We start from the raw sequence: 17,291 nt of genomic DNA, 5'->3' as shown, positions 1-17,291 counted from the left end.
TTGTAAACCTAGTATGTTTCTCATTGTAAACCTAGTATGTTTCTCATTGTAAACCTAGTATGTTTCTCATTGTAAACCTAGTATGTTTCTCATTGTAAACCTAGTATGTTTCTCATTGTAAACCTAGTATGTTTCTCATTGTAAACCTAGTATGTTTCTCATTGTAAACCTAGTAACTCTAACCTAGTATGTTTCTCATTGTAACCCTAGTATGTTTCTCATTGTAAACCTAGTATGTTTCTCATTGTAAACCTAGTAACTCTAACCTAGTATGTTTCTCATTGTAAACCTAGTATGTTTCTCATTGTAAACCTAGTATGTTTCTCATTGTAAACCTAGTATGTTTCTCATTGTAAACCTAGTATGTTTCTCAATGTAAACCTAGTATGTTTCTCATTGTAAACCTAGTATGTTTCTCATTGTAAACCTAGTAACTCTAACCTAGTATGTTTCTCATTGTAACCCTAGTATGTTTCTCATTGTAAACCTAGTATGTTTCTCATTGTAAACCTAGTATGTTTCTCATTGTAACCCTAGTATGTTTCTCATTGTAAACCTAGTATGTTTCTCATTGTAAACCTAGTAACTCTAACCTAGTATGTTTCTCATTGTAACCCTAGTAACTCTAACCTAGTATGTTTCTCATTGTAAACCTAGTAACTCTAACCTAGTATGTATCTCATTGTAACTCTAACCTAGTATGTTTCTCATTGTAACACTAGTAACCCTAACCTAGTATGTTTCTCATTGTAAACCTAGTAACCCTAACCTAGTATGTATCTCATTGTAACCCTAACCTAGTATGTATCTCATTGTAACCCTAACCTAGTATGTATCTCATTGTAACCCTAACCTAGTATGTATCTCATTGTAACCCTAACCTAGTATGTATCTCATTGTAACCCTAACCTAGTATGTATCTCATTGTAACCCTAACCTAGTATGTATCTCATAGTAACCCTAACCTAGTATGTATCTCATTGTAACCCTAACCTAGTATGTATCTCATTGTAACCCTAACCTAGTATGTATCTCATTGTAAACCTAGTAACTCTAACCTAGTATGTATCTCATTGTAACCCTAACCTAGTATGTATCTCATTGTAACCCTAACCTAGTATGTATCTCATTGTAACCCTAACCTAGTATGTATCTCATTGTAACCCTAACCTAGTATGTATCTCATTGTAACCCTAACCTAGTACGTATCTCATTGTAACCCTAACCTAGTACGTATCTCATAGTAACCCTAACCTAGTATGTATCTCATTGTAACCCTAACCTAGTATGTATCTCATTGTAACCCTAACCTAGTATGTATCTCATTGTAAACCTAGTAACTCTAACCTAGTATGTTTTTCATTGTAAACCTAGTAATCCTAACCTAGTATGTTTCTCATTGTAAACCTAGTAACTCTAACCTAGTATGTTTCTCATTGTAAACCTAGTAACTCTAACCTAGTATGTTTCTCATTGTAAACCTAGTAACTCTAACCTAGTATGTTTCTCATTGTAAACCTAGTAATCCTAACCTAGTATGTTTCTCATTGTAAACCTAGTAATCCTAACCTAGTATGTTTCTCATTGTAAACCTAGTAACTCTAACCTAGTATGTTTCTCATTGTAACCCTAGTAACTCTAACCTAGTATGTTTCTCATTGTAAACCTAGTATGTTTCTCATTGTAAACCTAGTAACTCTAACCTAGTATGTTTCTCATTGTAAACCTAGTAACTCTAACCTAGTATGTTTCTCATTGTAAACCTAGTAACTCTAACCTAGTATGTTTCTCATTGTAAACCTAGTAACTCTAACCTAGTATGTTTCTCATTGTAAACCTAGTAACTCTAACCTAGTATGTTTCTCATTGTAGACCTAGTAACTCTAACCTAGTATGTTTCTCATTGTAACCCTAGTATGTTTCTCATTGTAAACCTAGTATGTTTCTCATTGTAAACCTAGTAACTCTAACCTAGTATGTTTCTCATTGTAAACCTAGTATGTTTCTCATTGTAAACCTAGTATGTTTCTCATTGTAAACCTAGTATGTTTCTCATTGTAAACCTAGTATGTTTCTCATTGTAAACCTAGTATGTTTCTCATTGTAAACCTAGTAACTCTAACCTAGTATGTTTCTCATTGTAACCCTAGTATGTTTCTCATTGTAAACCTAGTATGTTTCTCATTGTAAACCTAGTAACTCTAACCTAGTATGTTTCTCATTGTAAACCTAGTATGTTTCTCATTGTAAACCTAGTATGTTTCTCATTGTAAACCTAGTATGTTTCTCATTGTAAACCTAGTAACTCTAACCTAGTATGTTTCTCATTGTAACCCTAGTATGTTTCTCATTGTAAACCTAGTATGTTTCTCATTGTAACCCTAGTATGTTTCTCATTGTAAACCTAGTATGTTTCTCATTGTAAACCTAGTAACTCTAACCTAGTATGTTTCTCATTGTAACCCTAGTAACTCTAACCTAGTATGTTTCTCATTGTAAACCTAGTAACTCTAACCTAGTATGTTTCTCATTGTAAACCTAGTAACTCTAACCTAGTATGTATCTCATTGTAACTCTAACCTAGTATGTTTCTCATTGTAACACTAGTAACCCTAACCTAGTATGTTTCTCATTGTAAACCTAGTAACTCTAACCTAGTATGTTTCTCATTGTAACCCTAGTAACCCTAACCTAGTATGTTTCTCATTGTAAACCTAGTAACTCTAACCTAGTATGTTTCTCATTGTAACCCTAGTAACCCTAACCTAGTATGTTTCTCATTGTAAACCTAGTAACTCTAACCTAGTATGTTTCTCATTGTAAACCTAGTAAGTTTCTCATTGTAACCCTAGTAACCCTAACCTAGTATGTTTCTCATTGTAACCCTAGTAACCCTAACCTAGTATGTTTCTCATTGTAAACCTTGTAACTCTAACCTAGTATGTTTCTCATTGTAAACCTTGTAACTCTAACCTAGTATGTTTCTCATTGTAACCCTAGTAACTCTAACCTAGTATGTTTCTCATTGTAACCCTAGTAACCCTAGTAACTCTAACCTAGTATGTTTCTCATTGTAACCCTAGTAACCCTAACCTAGTATGTTTCTCATTGTAAACCTTGTAACTCTAACCTAGTATGTTTCTCATTGTAAACCTTGTAACTCTAACCTAGTATGTTTCTCATTGTAACCCTAGTAACTCTAACCTAGTATGTTTCTCATTGTAAACCTAGTAAATCTAACCTAGTATGTTTCTCATTGTAAACCTAGTATGTTTCTCATTGAAGACCTAGTAACCCTAGTAACCCTAACCTAGTATGTTTCTCATTGTAGACCTAGTATGTTGCTCATTGTAAACCTAGTAAATCTAACCTAGTATGTTTCTCATTGTAGACCTAGTATGTTTCTCATTGAAGACCTAGTAACCCTAGTAACCCTAACCTAGTATGTTTCTCATTGTAGACCTAGTAACTCTAACCTAGTATGTTTCTCATTGTAAACCTAGTATGTTTCTCATTGTAAACCTAGTATGTTTCTCATTGTAAACCTAGTATGTTTCTCATTGTAAACCTAGTATGTTTCTCATTGTAAACCTAGTATGTTTCTCATTGTAAACCTAGTATGTTTCTCATTGTAAACCTAGTAACTCTAACCTAGTATGTTTCTCATTGTAAACCTAGTATGTTTCTCATTGTAAACCTAGTATGTTTCTCATTGTAAACCTAGTATGTTTCTCATTGTAAACCTAGTAACTCTAACCTAGTATGTTTCTCATTGTAAACCTAGTATGTTTCTCATTGTAAACCTAGTATGTTTCTCATTGTAAACCTAGTATGTTTCTCATTGTAAACCTAGTAACTCTAACCTAGTATGTTTCTCATTGTAAACCTAGTATGTTTCTCATTGTAAACCTAGTATGTTTCTCATTGTAAACCTAGTATGTTTCTCATTGTAAACCTAGTATGTTTCTCATTGTAAACCTAGTATGTTTCTCATTGTAAACCTAGTATGTTTCTCATTGTAAACCTAGTAACTCTAACCTAGTATGTTTCTCATTGTAAACCTAGTATGTTTCTCATTGTAAACCTAGTATGTTTCTCATTGTAAACCTAGTATGTTTCTCATTGTAAACCTAGTAACTCTAACCTAGTATGTTTCTCATTGTAAACCTAGTATGTTTCTCATTGTAAACCTAGTATGTTTCTCATTGTAAACCTAGTATGTTTCTCATTGTAAACCTAGTATGTTTCTCATTGTAAACCTAGTATGTTCCTCATTGTAAACCTAGTATGTTTCTCATTGTAAACCTAGTATGTTTCTCATTGTAAACCTAGTATGTTTCTCATTGTAAACCTAGTATGTTTCTCATTGTAAACCTAGTATGTTTCTCATTGTAAACCTAGTATGTTTCTCATTGTAAACCTAGTATGTTTCTCATTGTAAACCTAGTAACTCTAACCTAGTATGTTTCTCATTGTAAACCTAGTATGTTTCTCATTGTAAACCTAGTATGTTTCTCATTGTAAACCTAGTATGTTTCTCATTGTAAACCTAGTATGTTTCTCATTGTAAACCTAGTATGTTTCTCATTGTAAACCTAGTATGTTTCTCATTGTAAACCTAGTAACTCTAACCTAGTATGTTTCTCATTGTAAACCTAGTATGTTTCTCATTGTAAACCTAGTAACTCTAACCTAGTATGTTTCTCATTGTAAACCTAGTATGTTTCTCATTGTAAACCTAGTATGTTTCTCATTGTAAACCTAGTATGTTTCTCATTGTAAACCTAGTATGTTTCTCATTGTAAACCTAGTAACTCTAACCTAGTATGTTTCTCATTGTAAACCTAGTATGTTTCTCATTGTAAACCTAGTATGTTTCTCATTGTAAACCTAGTATGTTTCTCATTGTAAACCTAGTAACTCTAACCTAGTATGTTTCTCATTGTAAACCTAGTAACTCTAACCTAGTATGTTTCTCATTGTAACCCTAGTAACTCTAACCTAGTATGTTTCTCATTGTAAACCTAGTAACTCTAACCTAGTGTGTTTCTAATTGTAACCCTAGTAACTCTAACCTAGTATGTTTCTCATTATAAACCTAGTAACTCTAACCTAGTATGTATCTCATTGTAACTCTAACCTAGTATGTTTCTCATTGTAACCCTAGTAACTCTAACCTAGTATGTTTCTCATTGTAAACCTAGTAACTCTAACCTAGTATGTTTCTCATTGTAACCCTAGTAACCCTAACCTAGTATGTTTCTCATTATAAACCTAGTAACTCTAACCTAGTATGTTTCTCATTATAAACCTAGTAACTCTAACCTAGTATGTATCTCATTGTAACCCTAACCTAGTATGTTTCTCATTGTAAACCTAGTATGTTTCTCATTGTAAACCTAGTAACTCTAACCTAGTATGTTTCTCATTGTAAACCTAGTATGTTTCTCATTGTAAACCTAGTATGTTTCTCATTGTAAACCTAGTATGTTTCTCATTGTAAACCTAGTATGTTTCTCATTGTAAACCTAGTAACTCTAACCTAGTATGTTTCTCATTGTAAACCTAGTATGTTTCTCATTGTAAACCTAGTATGTTTCTCATTGTAAACCTAGTATGTTTCTCATTGTAAACCTAGTATGTTTCTCATTGTAAACCTAGTATGTTTCTCATTGTAAACCTAGTAACTCTAAGCTAGTATGTTTCTCATTGTAAACCTAGTATGTTTCTCATTGTAAACCTAGTATGTTTCTCATTGTAAACCTAGTATGTTTCTCATTGTAAACCTAGTAACTCTAACCTAGTATGTTTCTCATTGTAAACCTAGTATGTTTCTCATTGTAAACCTAGTATGTTTCTCATTGTAAACCTAGTATGTTTCTCATTGTAAACCTAGTATGTTTCTCATTGTAAACCTAGTATGTTTCTCATTGTAAACCTAGTAACTCTAACCTAGTATGTTTCTCATTGTAGACCTAGTATGTTTCTCATTGTAAACCTAGTATGTTTCTCATTGTAAACCTAGTAACTCTAACCTAGTATGTTTCTCATTGTAAACCTAGTATGTTTCTCATTGTAAACCTAGTATGTTTCTCATTGTAAACCTAGTATGTTTCTCATTGTAAACCTAGTAACTCTAACCTAGTATGTTTCTCATTGTAAACCTAGTATGTTTCTCATTGTAAACCTAGTATGTTTCTCATTGTAAACCTAGTATGTTTCTCATTGTAAACCTAGTATGTATCTCATTGTAAACCTAGTATGTATCTCATTGTAAACCTAGTAACTCTAACCTAGTATGTTTCTCATTGTAACTCTAACCTAGTATGTTTCTCATTGTAAACCTAGTAACTCTAACCTAGTATGTATCTCATTGTAACTCTAACCTAGTATGTTTCTCATTGTAAACCTAGTATGTTTCTCATTGTAAACCTAGTAACTCTAACCTAGTATGTATCTCATTGTAACTCTAACCTAGTATGTTTCTCATTGTAACTCTAACCTAGTATGTTTCTCATTGTAAACCTAGTATGTTTCTCATTGTAAACCTAGTATGTTTCTCATTGTAAACCTAGTATGTTTCTCATTGTAAACCTAGTATGTATCTCATTGTAAACCTAGTATGTATCTCATTGTAAACCTAGTAACTCTAACCTAGTATGTTTCTCATTGTAACTCTAACCTAGTATGTTTCTCATTGTAAACCTAGTAACTCTAACCTAGTATGTATCTCATTGTAACTCTAACCTAGTATGTTTCTCATTGTAACTCTAACCTAGTATGTTTCTCATTGTAACTCTAACCTAGTATGTTTCTCATTGTAAACCTAGTATGTTTCTCATTGTAAACCTAGTATGTTTCTCATTGTAAACCTAGTAACTCTAACCTAGTATGTTTCTCATTGTAGACCTAGTAACTCTAACCTAGTATGTTTCTCATTGTAACCCTAGTAACTCTAACCTAGTATGTTTCTCATTGTAACTCTAACCTAGTATGTTTCTCATTGTAAACCTAGTAACTCTAACCTAGTATGTTTCTCATTGTAAACCTAGTATGTTTCTCATTGTAAACCTAGTAACTCTAACCTAGTATGTTTCTCATTGTAGACCTAGTAACCCTAACCTAGTATGTTTCTCATTGTAGGGAAACACACATAAATAACAAGGCAGGAACCAACTGTTATTCCACCATCAAACAGATCCAAGTCCAGATGACAGCCACATGACCTCATTCATCCGACGACCAATCAGACTCACCGATGGAAGGTTCTCCTCCATGGCCCTCTCTATGGCGATATCCACCATGTTGGCTGACAGGTCCAGGCCCAGCACCTCCACGCCGAAGGCCTGCAGAACATCATCGTCATCATTGGGATATAGGACCTAACCACATCCTGCTGTGTGTAATGTGAATGTACATAAAGGTGGACTGGACCATTTCCAACAGTATATCAGAAACTTCCTATATACTAATGACACTTGGGTTGACCTTTGCCATGTAGAAGTTTCCGCCACCGATGCCACACCCCACATCCAGCACCTTCATCCCAGGCTTCAAGTTCAGCAGCTCCACAAACTCCTTTTTTTACCACAAAGTAATAAAAAAAAACAGAACGTGTCAAGTCCATTCCAATAATAACTACACACACACGTTTGGTATTTGTATATAGAGAAGGCCAAAACAGCACAGTACTGTGGCAGTCTGTGTAACCCAGTCTAAACAGTAACTACACAACCTCTCCTGTGTGTTGTCCTTCCATGTTTCAGCAGTCTGTGTAACCCAGTCTAAACAGTAACTACACAACCTCTCCTGTGTGTTGTCCTTCCATGTTTCAGTCATTTTTTGTCAACTCTGTCGTGGTTCCTATGTCCATCTGTCCATAGAAAAACAACAACCTTTCTGCTCTGGGTCTTGATGTTACAAAGCTATGTTGGCGGCGTGTGTATGTGTGTGCATGTGTGAGTGTGTTTGTATCTGTGCACGAGCGTGTGTGTGTGCATGTGTTTGTATGTGGGCACGAGTGTGCGCGCGCGTGTGTGTGTGTAACAGTATAACTTTAAACCGTCCCCTCGCCCCGACACGGGCGCGAACCAGGGACCCTCTGCACACATCAACAACAGTCACCCACGAAGCGTCGTTACCCATCGCTCCACAAAAGCCACGGCCCTTGCAGAGCAAGGGGCAACACTACTTCTAGGTTTCAGAGCAAGTGACGTAACTGATTGAAACGCTACTAGCGCGTACCCGCTAACTAGCTAGCCATTTCACATCCGTTACATGTGTGCAGGACTGCCAAACCTCAAACCCACCTTGGTAGTGCTGGGTCCCCCGGTGCTGACGTATCCTGCCCCAAACATCTTCTCGTAGCGCAGGATGCCTTTGCGTGTGTACTGCTGGTTGTCCAGAAACTGCTGGAAGGTTCTGAAGCCCTCTTGACAGGCGGTGTCCCGACCCACCTTCTCCAGCAGCCAACACATCTGGTTCTGGTTTTTCTTCATCTGAAGAGGGGAGTGAGACAGGAAGATATAGGGAGAGTAAGATGCCGCCGCCCCCCCCCCCCCCACACACACACACAGCAAAGAGCCTGACAGTGGCATTAATGATAATTTACACACATTATATTACGATATAACACAATCAGTAGCAATAAAGCAACCTACCTTGATGTATGTCTGCACAGTTTTATTGAGCACGATGTCAAAGCCAAACACCTGCTTCTCCGCCCCCTCTGACTCCTCCCGCAGTGTTGTTGTCATCAGGTGACTGTAGTGGGCCGACGATCTGTAGTGGGTGGGGTTAAATGTCCTCTTAATGTCACCTGGACAGAGAGAGAGACAGATCTGTAGTGTGTGTGGGGTTAAATGTCCTCTTACAGTCACCTGGACAGACAGAGAGAGAGACAGAGAGACAGAGAGAGAGACAGAGAGAGAGACAGAGAGAGAGAGACAGAGAAACAGTGATTGACACTGATTGCCTTGGCAGTATAGCGTTTTATGGCAGCATTAATGTAAATGTTTACAATCAGACCATGATTATACCGTTTTATACCATGGCATTGTTGAATACTTGTTTCTGATTGGCTTGAAGGGCATTCTAGAGCATGCATTATTTTCCTATAACACACAGTATATCAGCACGGTAGAAGTCAATGGCTATAGATCATTCTTACACGTTCTATGTTTGAGCTGCTTTTGAAAGCAAAAGACGAATTGAAAACATTTTCCTAATGGCAAGCTAGAACTGATGGTTTACTTAGATAAACTAGCAAGTCTGTTTGGTTACCACGGCAACTACTGTAGCCATCTAGTAAACTAACTAGCTACTTCAGTGGATGTTGAACACACATCTAGTGGTAAACGAACACACATCTAGTGGTAAACGAACACACATCTAGTGGTAAACGTGCTAAATGATAGCCAAGGTATTAAAAAGGATAATGAACTCGGGGCTCTATGCGTTCTCTGGAAAATAATGCAACTCCGTGGAAGGGTCACGTTATTCATTATTCACCATAGAACGCATAGCCTCTCATTGATTATCCCTTACTTACACAACAGATGGGAGTAGACTATCTGATGTGAATTTAAGTAACCCACGAAGGTGAAAGTGGACTGAATAGTGATCTGTTACATTAGGTAATAAACGATGAGAGGATGACAGGGTGAGAAGAGTGTCTGGGTAGATATATCACCATGATGCTTCCACCTATCAAAACCGCTCTACAGGAGAGTCTAGGGATTCACTAGACTGGAAGAGTGACTCACAATAGATATTCAGGTGATTTTAGAGCACGTACCTGATTGGTAGTTGCAGGACTCCCTGAAGAACAGGTATCCTCCGGGGCGGAGCCATCCCAGCATCCTCTCTGTTAGTGACGTCAGCTCCTCGTCACTCAGATACATCAGTAGCCAGTTGGAGAAGATGATGTCATAACTGATGGGGGGGTACACATCAGAATAACATCATAACTGATGGGGGGGTGGTACACATCAGAATAACATCATAACTGATGGGGGGGGGGGGGGGGTACACATCAGAATAACATCATAACCGATGGGGGGGGGGGGGTAGACATCAGAATAACATCATAACCGATGGGGGGGGGTAGACATCAGAATAACATCATAACCGATGGGGGGGGTAGACATCAGAATAACATCATAACCGATGGGGGGGGTACACATCAGAATAACATCATAACCGATGGGGGGGGTACACATCAGAATAACATCATAACCGATGGGGGGGGGGGTATACATCAGAATAACATAACCGATGGGGGGGGGGGGGGGGGTACACATCAGAATAACATCATAACTGATGGGGGGGTACACATCAGAATAACATCATAACTGATGGGGGGGTACACATCAGAATAACATCATAACTGATGGGTGGTACACATCAGAATAACATCATAACTGATGGGTGGTACACATCAGAATAACATCATAACGGATGGGTGGTACACATCAGAATAACATCATAACCGATGGGGGGGGGGGTAGACATCAGAATAACATCATAACCGATGGGGGGGGGGGGTAGACATCAGAATAACATCATAACCGATGGGGGGGGGGGGTACACATCAGAATAACATCATAACTGATGGGGGGGGGTAGACATCAGAATAACATCATAACCGATGGGGGGGGGGGGGGGTAGACATCAGAATAACATCATAACTGATGGGTGGTACACATCAGAATAACATCATAACTGATGGGTGGTACACATCAGAATAACATCATAACTGATGGGGGGGGGGGGGGGTACACATCAGAATAACATCATAACTGATGGGGGGGGTACACATCAGAATAACATCATAACTGATGGGGGGGGGGGGGTACACATCAGAATAACATCATAACTGATGGGGGGGTACACATCAGAATAACATCATAACTGATGGGGGGGTACACATCAGAATAACATCATAACGGATGGGGGGGTACACATCAGAATAACATCATAACTGATGGGGGGGAGTACACATCAGAATAACATCATAACGGATGGGGGGGTACACATCAGAATAACATCATAACTGATGGGTGGTACACATCAGAATAACATCATAACTGATGGGGGGGGGGGGGGGGTACACATCAGAATAACATCATAAGCCTGATAATAGGATGTTATAAAGGCTCACAAAAGCTTAGAACAAGTAGTAATGCATTACACCCATCGGCTTTAGGCAAAATTGCGTCCCAAATGGCACCATAGTCTCCACATAGTGCACTACTTTTGACTGGAGCTCTATGGTCCCTGGTCAAAAGTAATACACTACATAGGGAATAGGGTGTCATTTGGGACACATGCAGTGTCACCTCATATTAGTGTATTCAGTTCCAACCGAAGGCTTAAGGCATAGGTGAGACATCTCGTCAAACCAGTTTTAAAAAGAAAACAACCCGAGTCATAGACTTTGAAAATGTTTCGCTACGCCTTATCAATCCAAAGTCGTAATGTCAATAGTTTTATGCAAACAAAACACCCAAAATCAGAGAACTTTTCTTATCTTTCTAAGTTTCCCAGTAAACTACCAGTATTTTGTTTCAAATTTCAACAGAATATATGGCATTTTAGAAGATAAAATCAAGTGTCCTTTTTTGGGTACTTCAGATTATCACCGGTGTCTGTAGTGATCTCTGTCCCTCTGTGTGGCCTTATTGCATGGAAAAATATATGAGATGATTTTAAAATAAACAATAGAATGACAAAACATGATCTTAAATATAATATAAACCATTCAGGATTAAATATACTTTATATTATCTTGTACAGACTTTGCTCTTCTATGTGAATATGTCTGTTGTCAATGTTGGTGGCAGTAAATAGTAGCAAGAGTTCATTGAAAATAAAACCATTGTTAATTAGATGCTTTGTTCATTAATTAGGCTATTTTCTCTTGAACCATCTGGTCTATCTACTAGAAACTCATAAACCGTCTGGTCTATCTACTAGAAACTCATGAACCGTCTGGTCTATCTATTAGAAACTCATGAACCGTCTGGTCTATCTACTAGAAACTACTGGACCATCTGGTCTATCTACTAGAAACTCATGAACCGTCTGGTCTATCTACTAGAAACTCATGAACCGTCTGGTCTATCTACTAGAAACTCATGAACCGTCTGGTCTATCTACTAGAAACTCATGAACCGTCTGGTCTATCTACTAGAAACTCATGAACCGTCTGGTCTATCTACTAGAAACTCATGAACCGTCTGGTCTATCTACTAGAAACTCATGAACCGTCTGGTCTATCTACTAGAAACTCATGAACCGTCTGGTCTATCTACTAGAAACTCATGAACCGTCTGGTCTATCTACTAGAAACTCATGAACCGTCTGGTCTATCTACTAGAAACTCATGAACCGTCTGGTCTATCTACTAGAAACTCATGAACCGTCTGGTCTATCTACTAGAAACTCATGAACCGTCTGGTCTATCTACTAGAAACTCATGAACCGTCTGGTCTATCTACTAGAAACTCATGAACCGTCTGGTCTATCTACTAGAAACTCATGAACCATCTGGTCTATCTACTAGAAACTCATGAACCATCTGGTCTATCTACTAGAAACTCATGAACCATCTGGTCTATCAATTAGAAACTCTTGAACCATACGGTCTATCTACTAGAAACTCATGGACCATCTGGTCTATCTACTAGAAACTCCTGAACCATCTGGTCTATCTACTAGAAACTCCTGAACCATCTGGTCTATCTACTAGAAACTCCTGAACCATCTGGTCTATCTACTAGAAACTACTGGACCATCTGGTCTATCTACTAGAAACTCCTGAACCATCTGGTCTATCTACTAGAAACTACTGGACCATCTGGTCTATCTACTAGAAACTCATGAACCATCTGGTCTATCTACTAGAAACTCATGAACTATCTGGTCTATCTACTAGAAACTCATGAACCATCTGGTCTATCTACTAGAAACTCATGGACAATATGGACACAGATATAAAAAAATGTGTACTATATATTAATAACACTTTCTTAGTTATGCAAGTATAAATTACCAAAGTTACCATAGATTGCCATAGATTACCTGTTAAATTACCCAAATTACTGAAGATTTTGGTAACTTGGGTAAATTACCTGTAGCTTTGCAACCTTACGCAAACCTGTTCTATAATATATTATATTGTTATTATAAACATTATATCCAACAGCAGACCTGTTTTTGGGGAAGTCCAGCTTGGTGACGTCTGCCTGGAGGAAGGAGGCGTTGCTATAGTGACTGTTGTCCTGTCTGTTCTTCTCCACGAAGCTCTCCATGAAGTCGACCGCTGTCACGTGACTGGCCTGGGTCAACAGGTGGCTGGTGTACCTCCTGGAAGAGACCAAACACACAAACACAAAAGGTCAAACACCTCCACATCAGACAGCGAGGGTCAAACTGCTAACAAGTGTCCACTACACCTGACCAGGAAAAACACAGGTCACCATCATAGCCCAGGGCCAGGGAGTTTTCCCTGTCAGGTCACATGATCAGTTAAACCTCATGTCTCTACAGAGATCATGACACAGTATATGCTTGATGTTATTAACAGTCTATCTGGTCAGTTGTTTTATAGATATAGTTCAATAGACCCACTGACCCGATCCCGGCGCCCAGCTCTAGGACCCTCTGGCCGGACAGGCTGGGCAGCAGGGAGAGGATCTCAGGCAGTTCGTGCTGGGTCAGCTCCTGGGCATGAGAGTCCAACATCATTTCCTCAACCGTGGCCTGCCGGCTGTGCTCCTTCCAGAACTCTGTCATCGTACTCCTCTCTACTCAGTGGAGAGAAGAGGGAGACAAGAACTAAAGCAAACTGCTGGACAAATACACACCAACACCAACATACTGTATTTGTATATTTGTTTTATGTGCCCAGTCTGTGTTTAATTTTGATAAGAATTACCATTCTATGCTAGTATTCTATGCTATTCTAGTCTATTCTATTTTAAAGCTGTTATAGACCAGAGCGTGTGGTGATTTGAGTTTGATACTGTAGTGTTACTACAGCATGAGAGCAACAAGAGGTACAACTCTCCACAACTTTAAAGAGGAACAAGAGGTACAACTCTCCATAACTCTAAAGAGCAACAAGAGGTACAACTCTCCACAACTCTAAAGAGCAACAAGAGGTACAACTCTCCACAACTCTAAAGAGGAACGAGAGGTACAACTCTAAAGATCAACAAGAGGTACAACTCTCCATAACTCTAAAGAGGAACAAGAGGTACAACTCTCCACAACTCTAAAGAGCAACAAGAGGTACAACTCTCCACAACTTTAAAGAGGAACAAGAGGTACAACTCTAAAGAGCAACAAGAGGTACAACTCTAAAGAGCAACAAGAGGTACAACTCTCCACAACTCTAAAGAGGCACAAGAGGTACAACTCTCCATAACAAGAGGTACAACTCTCCATAACTCTGAATTACTGGAACAACATATTGTAAAAATCAATCACTGTTTTGTAATTAACAACAACAATATAAACCTAAAAGAACAATAATCAGAACAACAGCTAACAGGTTATATAACTGTCAAAACAGGACACAATCATTCATAAATCACTAAAACTGTCTGACGACTCAAATTCAATTATTCCGAAGCTCTATCTTTCGCGTGGCCGTGTGACAGTGGACGTGGCTTAGAGTTTGGTAGGAGCAAGAAGTTTGGGTAGCCAGGCAATATACAGTACATGACCAAAAGTATGTGGACACCTGCTCGTCCAACATCTCATTCGCAAATCATGGACATTAATATGGAGTTGGTCCCCCCCTTTGCTACCTCCACTCTTCTGGGAAGGCTTTCCACTAGATGTTGGAACATTGCTGAGGGGGACTTGCATCCATTCAGCCACAAGAGCTGTGAGGTCGGGCACTGATGTTGGGCGATTAGTGCTGGCTCGCAGTCGGCGTTCCAATTCATCCCAAAGGTGTTCGACGGGGTTGAGGTCAGGGCTCTATGCAGGCCTGTCAAGTTCTTCCACACCGATCTCAACAAACCATTTCTGTATGGACCTCGCTTTGTGCATGGGGGCATTGTCATGCTGAAAAAAGAAAGGGCCTTCTCCAAACTGTTGCCACAAAGTTGGAAGCACAGAATCGGAATGTCATTGTATGCTGTAGCATAAAGATTTCTCTTCACTGGAACTAAGTGGCCTAACCCGAACCAGGAAAAACAGCCCCAGAACATTATTCCTCCTCCACCAAACTTTACAGTTGCCACTATGCATTGGGGCAGGTAGCGTTCTCGCGGCATCCGCCAAACCCAGATTCATCCGTTGGACTGCCAGATGGTGAAGCGCGATTCATCACTCCAGAGAACGCGTTTCCACTGCTCCAGTGTCGAATGGCGGCGCGATTTACACCACTCCAGCCGAAGGCTGGGCATTGCGCATGTGATCTTAGTCTTCTGTGCGGCTGCTCGGCCATGGAAACCCATTTCATGAAGCTCCCGACGAACAGTTCTTGTGCTGACGTTGATTCCATAGGCAGTTATGAACTCGGGAGTGAGTGTTGCAACCGAGGACAGATGATTTTTACGTGCTACGCGCTTCAGCACTCGGCGTTCACATTCTGTGAGCTTGTGTGGCCTACCACTTTGCAGCTGAGCCGTTGTTGCTCGTAGACATTTACACTTTACAATAACAGCATTACAGTTGACCGGGGCAGCTCTAGCAGGGCAGATACTACCTGACTTGTTGGAAAGGTGGCATCCTATGACAGTGCCACGTTGAAATGAAGGTCAGGCTGTGTGCTCGATTTTATACACCTGTCAGCAACGGGTGTGGCTGAAATAGCCAAATCCACTCATTTGAAGGGGTGTCCACATACTTTTGTATATATATATATATATATAGTGTAACTGCAGCAGCTATGCTATTAGTAGCCAACTAGACTGCTATCAATGTATCATCTAGTGGGTCCCAACTCCGGTCGTCCAGTACCCCCCAACAGGACACATTTTCATTGTAGCCTTGGACAAGCACACCTGATTCAACTAATCATCAGGCCCTCAATTAGTTGAATTAGGTACGTTTATCTGCGGCTACAACAAAAATGTGTACTGTTGGCAGTACTGGAGGACCGGAGTTGGAAACCCACTGTAATAGTACAGTGTAATTTACAGTAAAACCATTCCAGGATTGATCAGTTAGGATTACTTCCATCACTTACATGAACAGACTAAACTCATGGAGCACATGTTGCGCCAAAATAAAAAAGCCTTGTAATTATTAACTTCTGACAAGAAAATGTCCATCAGATTTGAATAAACCCACACTGTTACAGTCGATAGATAGAGGCTGGAAACCATATCATTCTTACCTTTGATGTCCATGTTTAATGAAATTCAAAACAGTTTAAATTGTAAAAAAAAGAATAACTATTAGTCTTAGTGTTCAGCGACTCTAACAGCACCAACTATCCTCCGGTGGTATGTTGAGTGTTATCACTGTCAGACTAATGGAAACTTGTTGCGACTGCTCGTGTTCAAATAACGGGTGACATAAGTGCGTGTAGGAGTTGGCTTTCCATATCGACAGGTACAGAACTGACCATTCCGATGCTCCGAATATGAGGGGAGGGGAGAGAACAATTACACATGAATAATCATCTGGGTAAAAGGGTTGGCACGGGATTTCCCTTACCTTACAGACTTTGCCTGTTGAAGAACCGAGCTGGTGAGATGTCAATTATTCAGGGAAGGAGATATTGAGTCATCCATCCATGTGGAATAAAAAATAAGAGTTAAATGTAGGTAAATAAGGGCGTATTAAAGGTATAGCCGTGGTCGGTGCACAGAGTGTCTGCGTGCGTGGTTGAAACGCTTACCGAGGTTGAAACGAGCCCCTTTCGTCCCAAATGTGCTGATACCGTTGGGATGGAGTCGCTCATGTGTGGCATGTATGTGTAACGGATGTGAAATGGCTAGCTAGTTAGCGGTGGTGCGCGCTAATAGCCTTTCAATCGGTACATCGGTTACATATGCATACTCGAATTGCGCAATATTGCCTCATGCAACCGCTTTCTTCAAAAGCGAGTCCTTTAAAGGGCCAGCCTGAGCCAGGTAAGTGCATGGTTCAGATTGATGAGGATGAAACTCACGCAGCAGATGACATGACCAGACGACAACATTTTTTATTTTGAATTGAGGAATTACAACAAAAACATTTCCATAATGGGAGGCCAGGTGTTATGAGAATCACATCCATTTCAAAATGGGCATAATTACAATACATGTTATTACCAAAAAAACATT

At 39.2% G+C, this 17,291-nt stretch overlaps 1 protein-coding gene and 1 long non-coding RNA gene across 5 annotated transcripts in view; one reads left to right on the top strand and one right to left on the bottom strand.

Annotated features, from left to right (window-relative positions):
- Positions 1–16,954, bottom strand: part of pmt (phosphoethanolamine methyltransferase) — a 22,371-nt gene extending 5,417 nt beyond the window's left edge. Inside the window, exons 1-9 of one of the 4 annotated variants that reach the window (XM_038993425.1) lie at positions 16,865–16,954; positions 16,681–16,710; positions 13,637–13,808; positions 13,213–13,368; positions 9,797–9,933; positions 8,661–8,818; positions 8,310–8,498; positions 7,489–7,578; positions 7,257–7,346 (exon numbers count right to left, since the gene is read on the bottom strand). In XM_038993425.1, the coding sequence (XP_038849353.1) occupies positions 7,257–7,346; positions 7,489–7,578; positions 8,310–8,498; positions 8,661–8,818; positions 9,797–9,933; positions 13,213–13,368; positions 13,637–13,797 (981 nt within the window). In that variant the 5' untranslated portion in view covers positions 13,798–13,808; positions 16,681–16,710; positions 16,865–16,954. Of the gene's footprint in view, positions 1–7,256; positions 7,347–7,488; positions 7,579–8,309; positions 8,499–8,660; positions 8,819–9,796; positions 9,934–13,212; positions 13,369–13,636; positions 13,812–16,357; positions 16,530–16,680; positions 16,711–16,864 lie in introns of those variants that run through there. The other 3 variants (XM_038993423.1, XM_038993424.1, XM_038993427.1) reach the window with 3 other exon arrangements.
- LOC120047868 overlaps positions 16,339–17,291 on the top strand; it is a 13,746-nt gene continuing 12,793 nt past the window's right edge. The window contains exon 1 of the long non-coding RNA XR_005476942.1: positions 16,339–16,786. This is a non-coding gene — a long non-coding RNA (uncharacterized LOC120047868). The remainder of the gene's footprint in view (positions 16,787–17,291) is intronic.

Source organism: Salvelinus namaycush, chromosome 5 (assembly GCF_016432855.1).
Source record: "Salvelinus namaycush isolate Seneca chromosome 5, SaNama_1.0, whole genome shotgun sequence".
Taxonomy (NCBI): domain Eukaryota; kingdom Metazoa; phylum Chordata; class Actinopteri; order Salmoniformes; family Salmonidae; genus Salvelinus; species Salvelinus namaycush.
The sequence above is the reverse complement of the archived record's forward strand: the minus strand, read 5'-3'. Positions and strand labels throughout refer to the sequence as shown.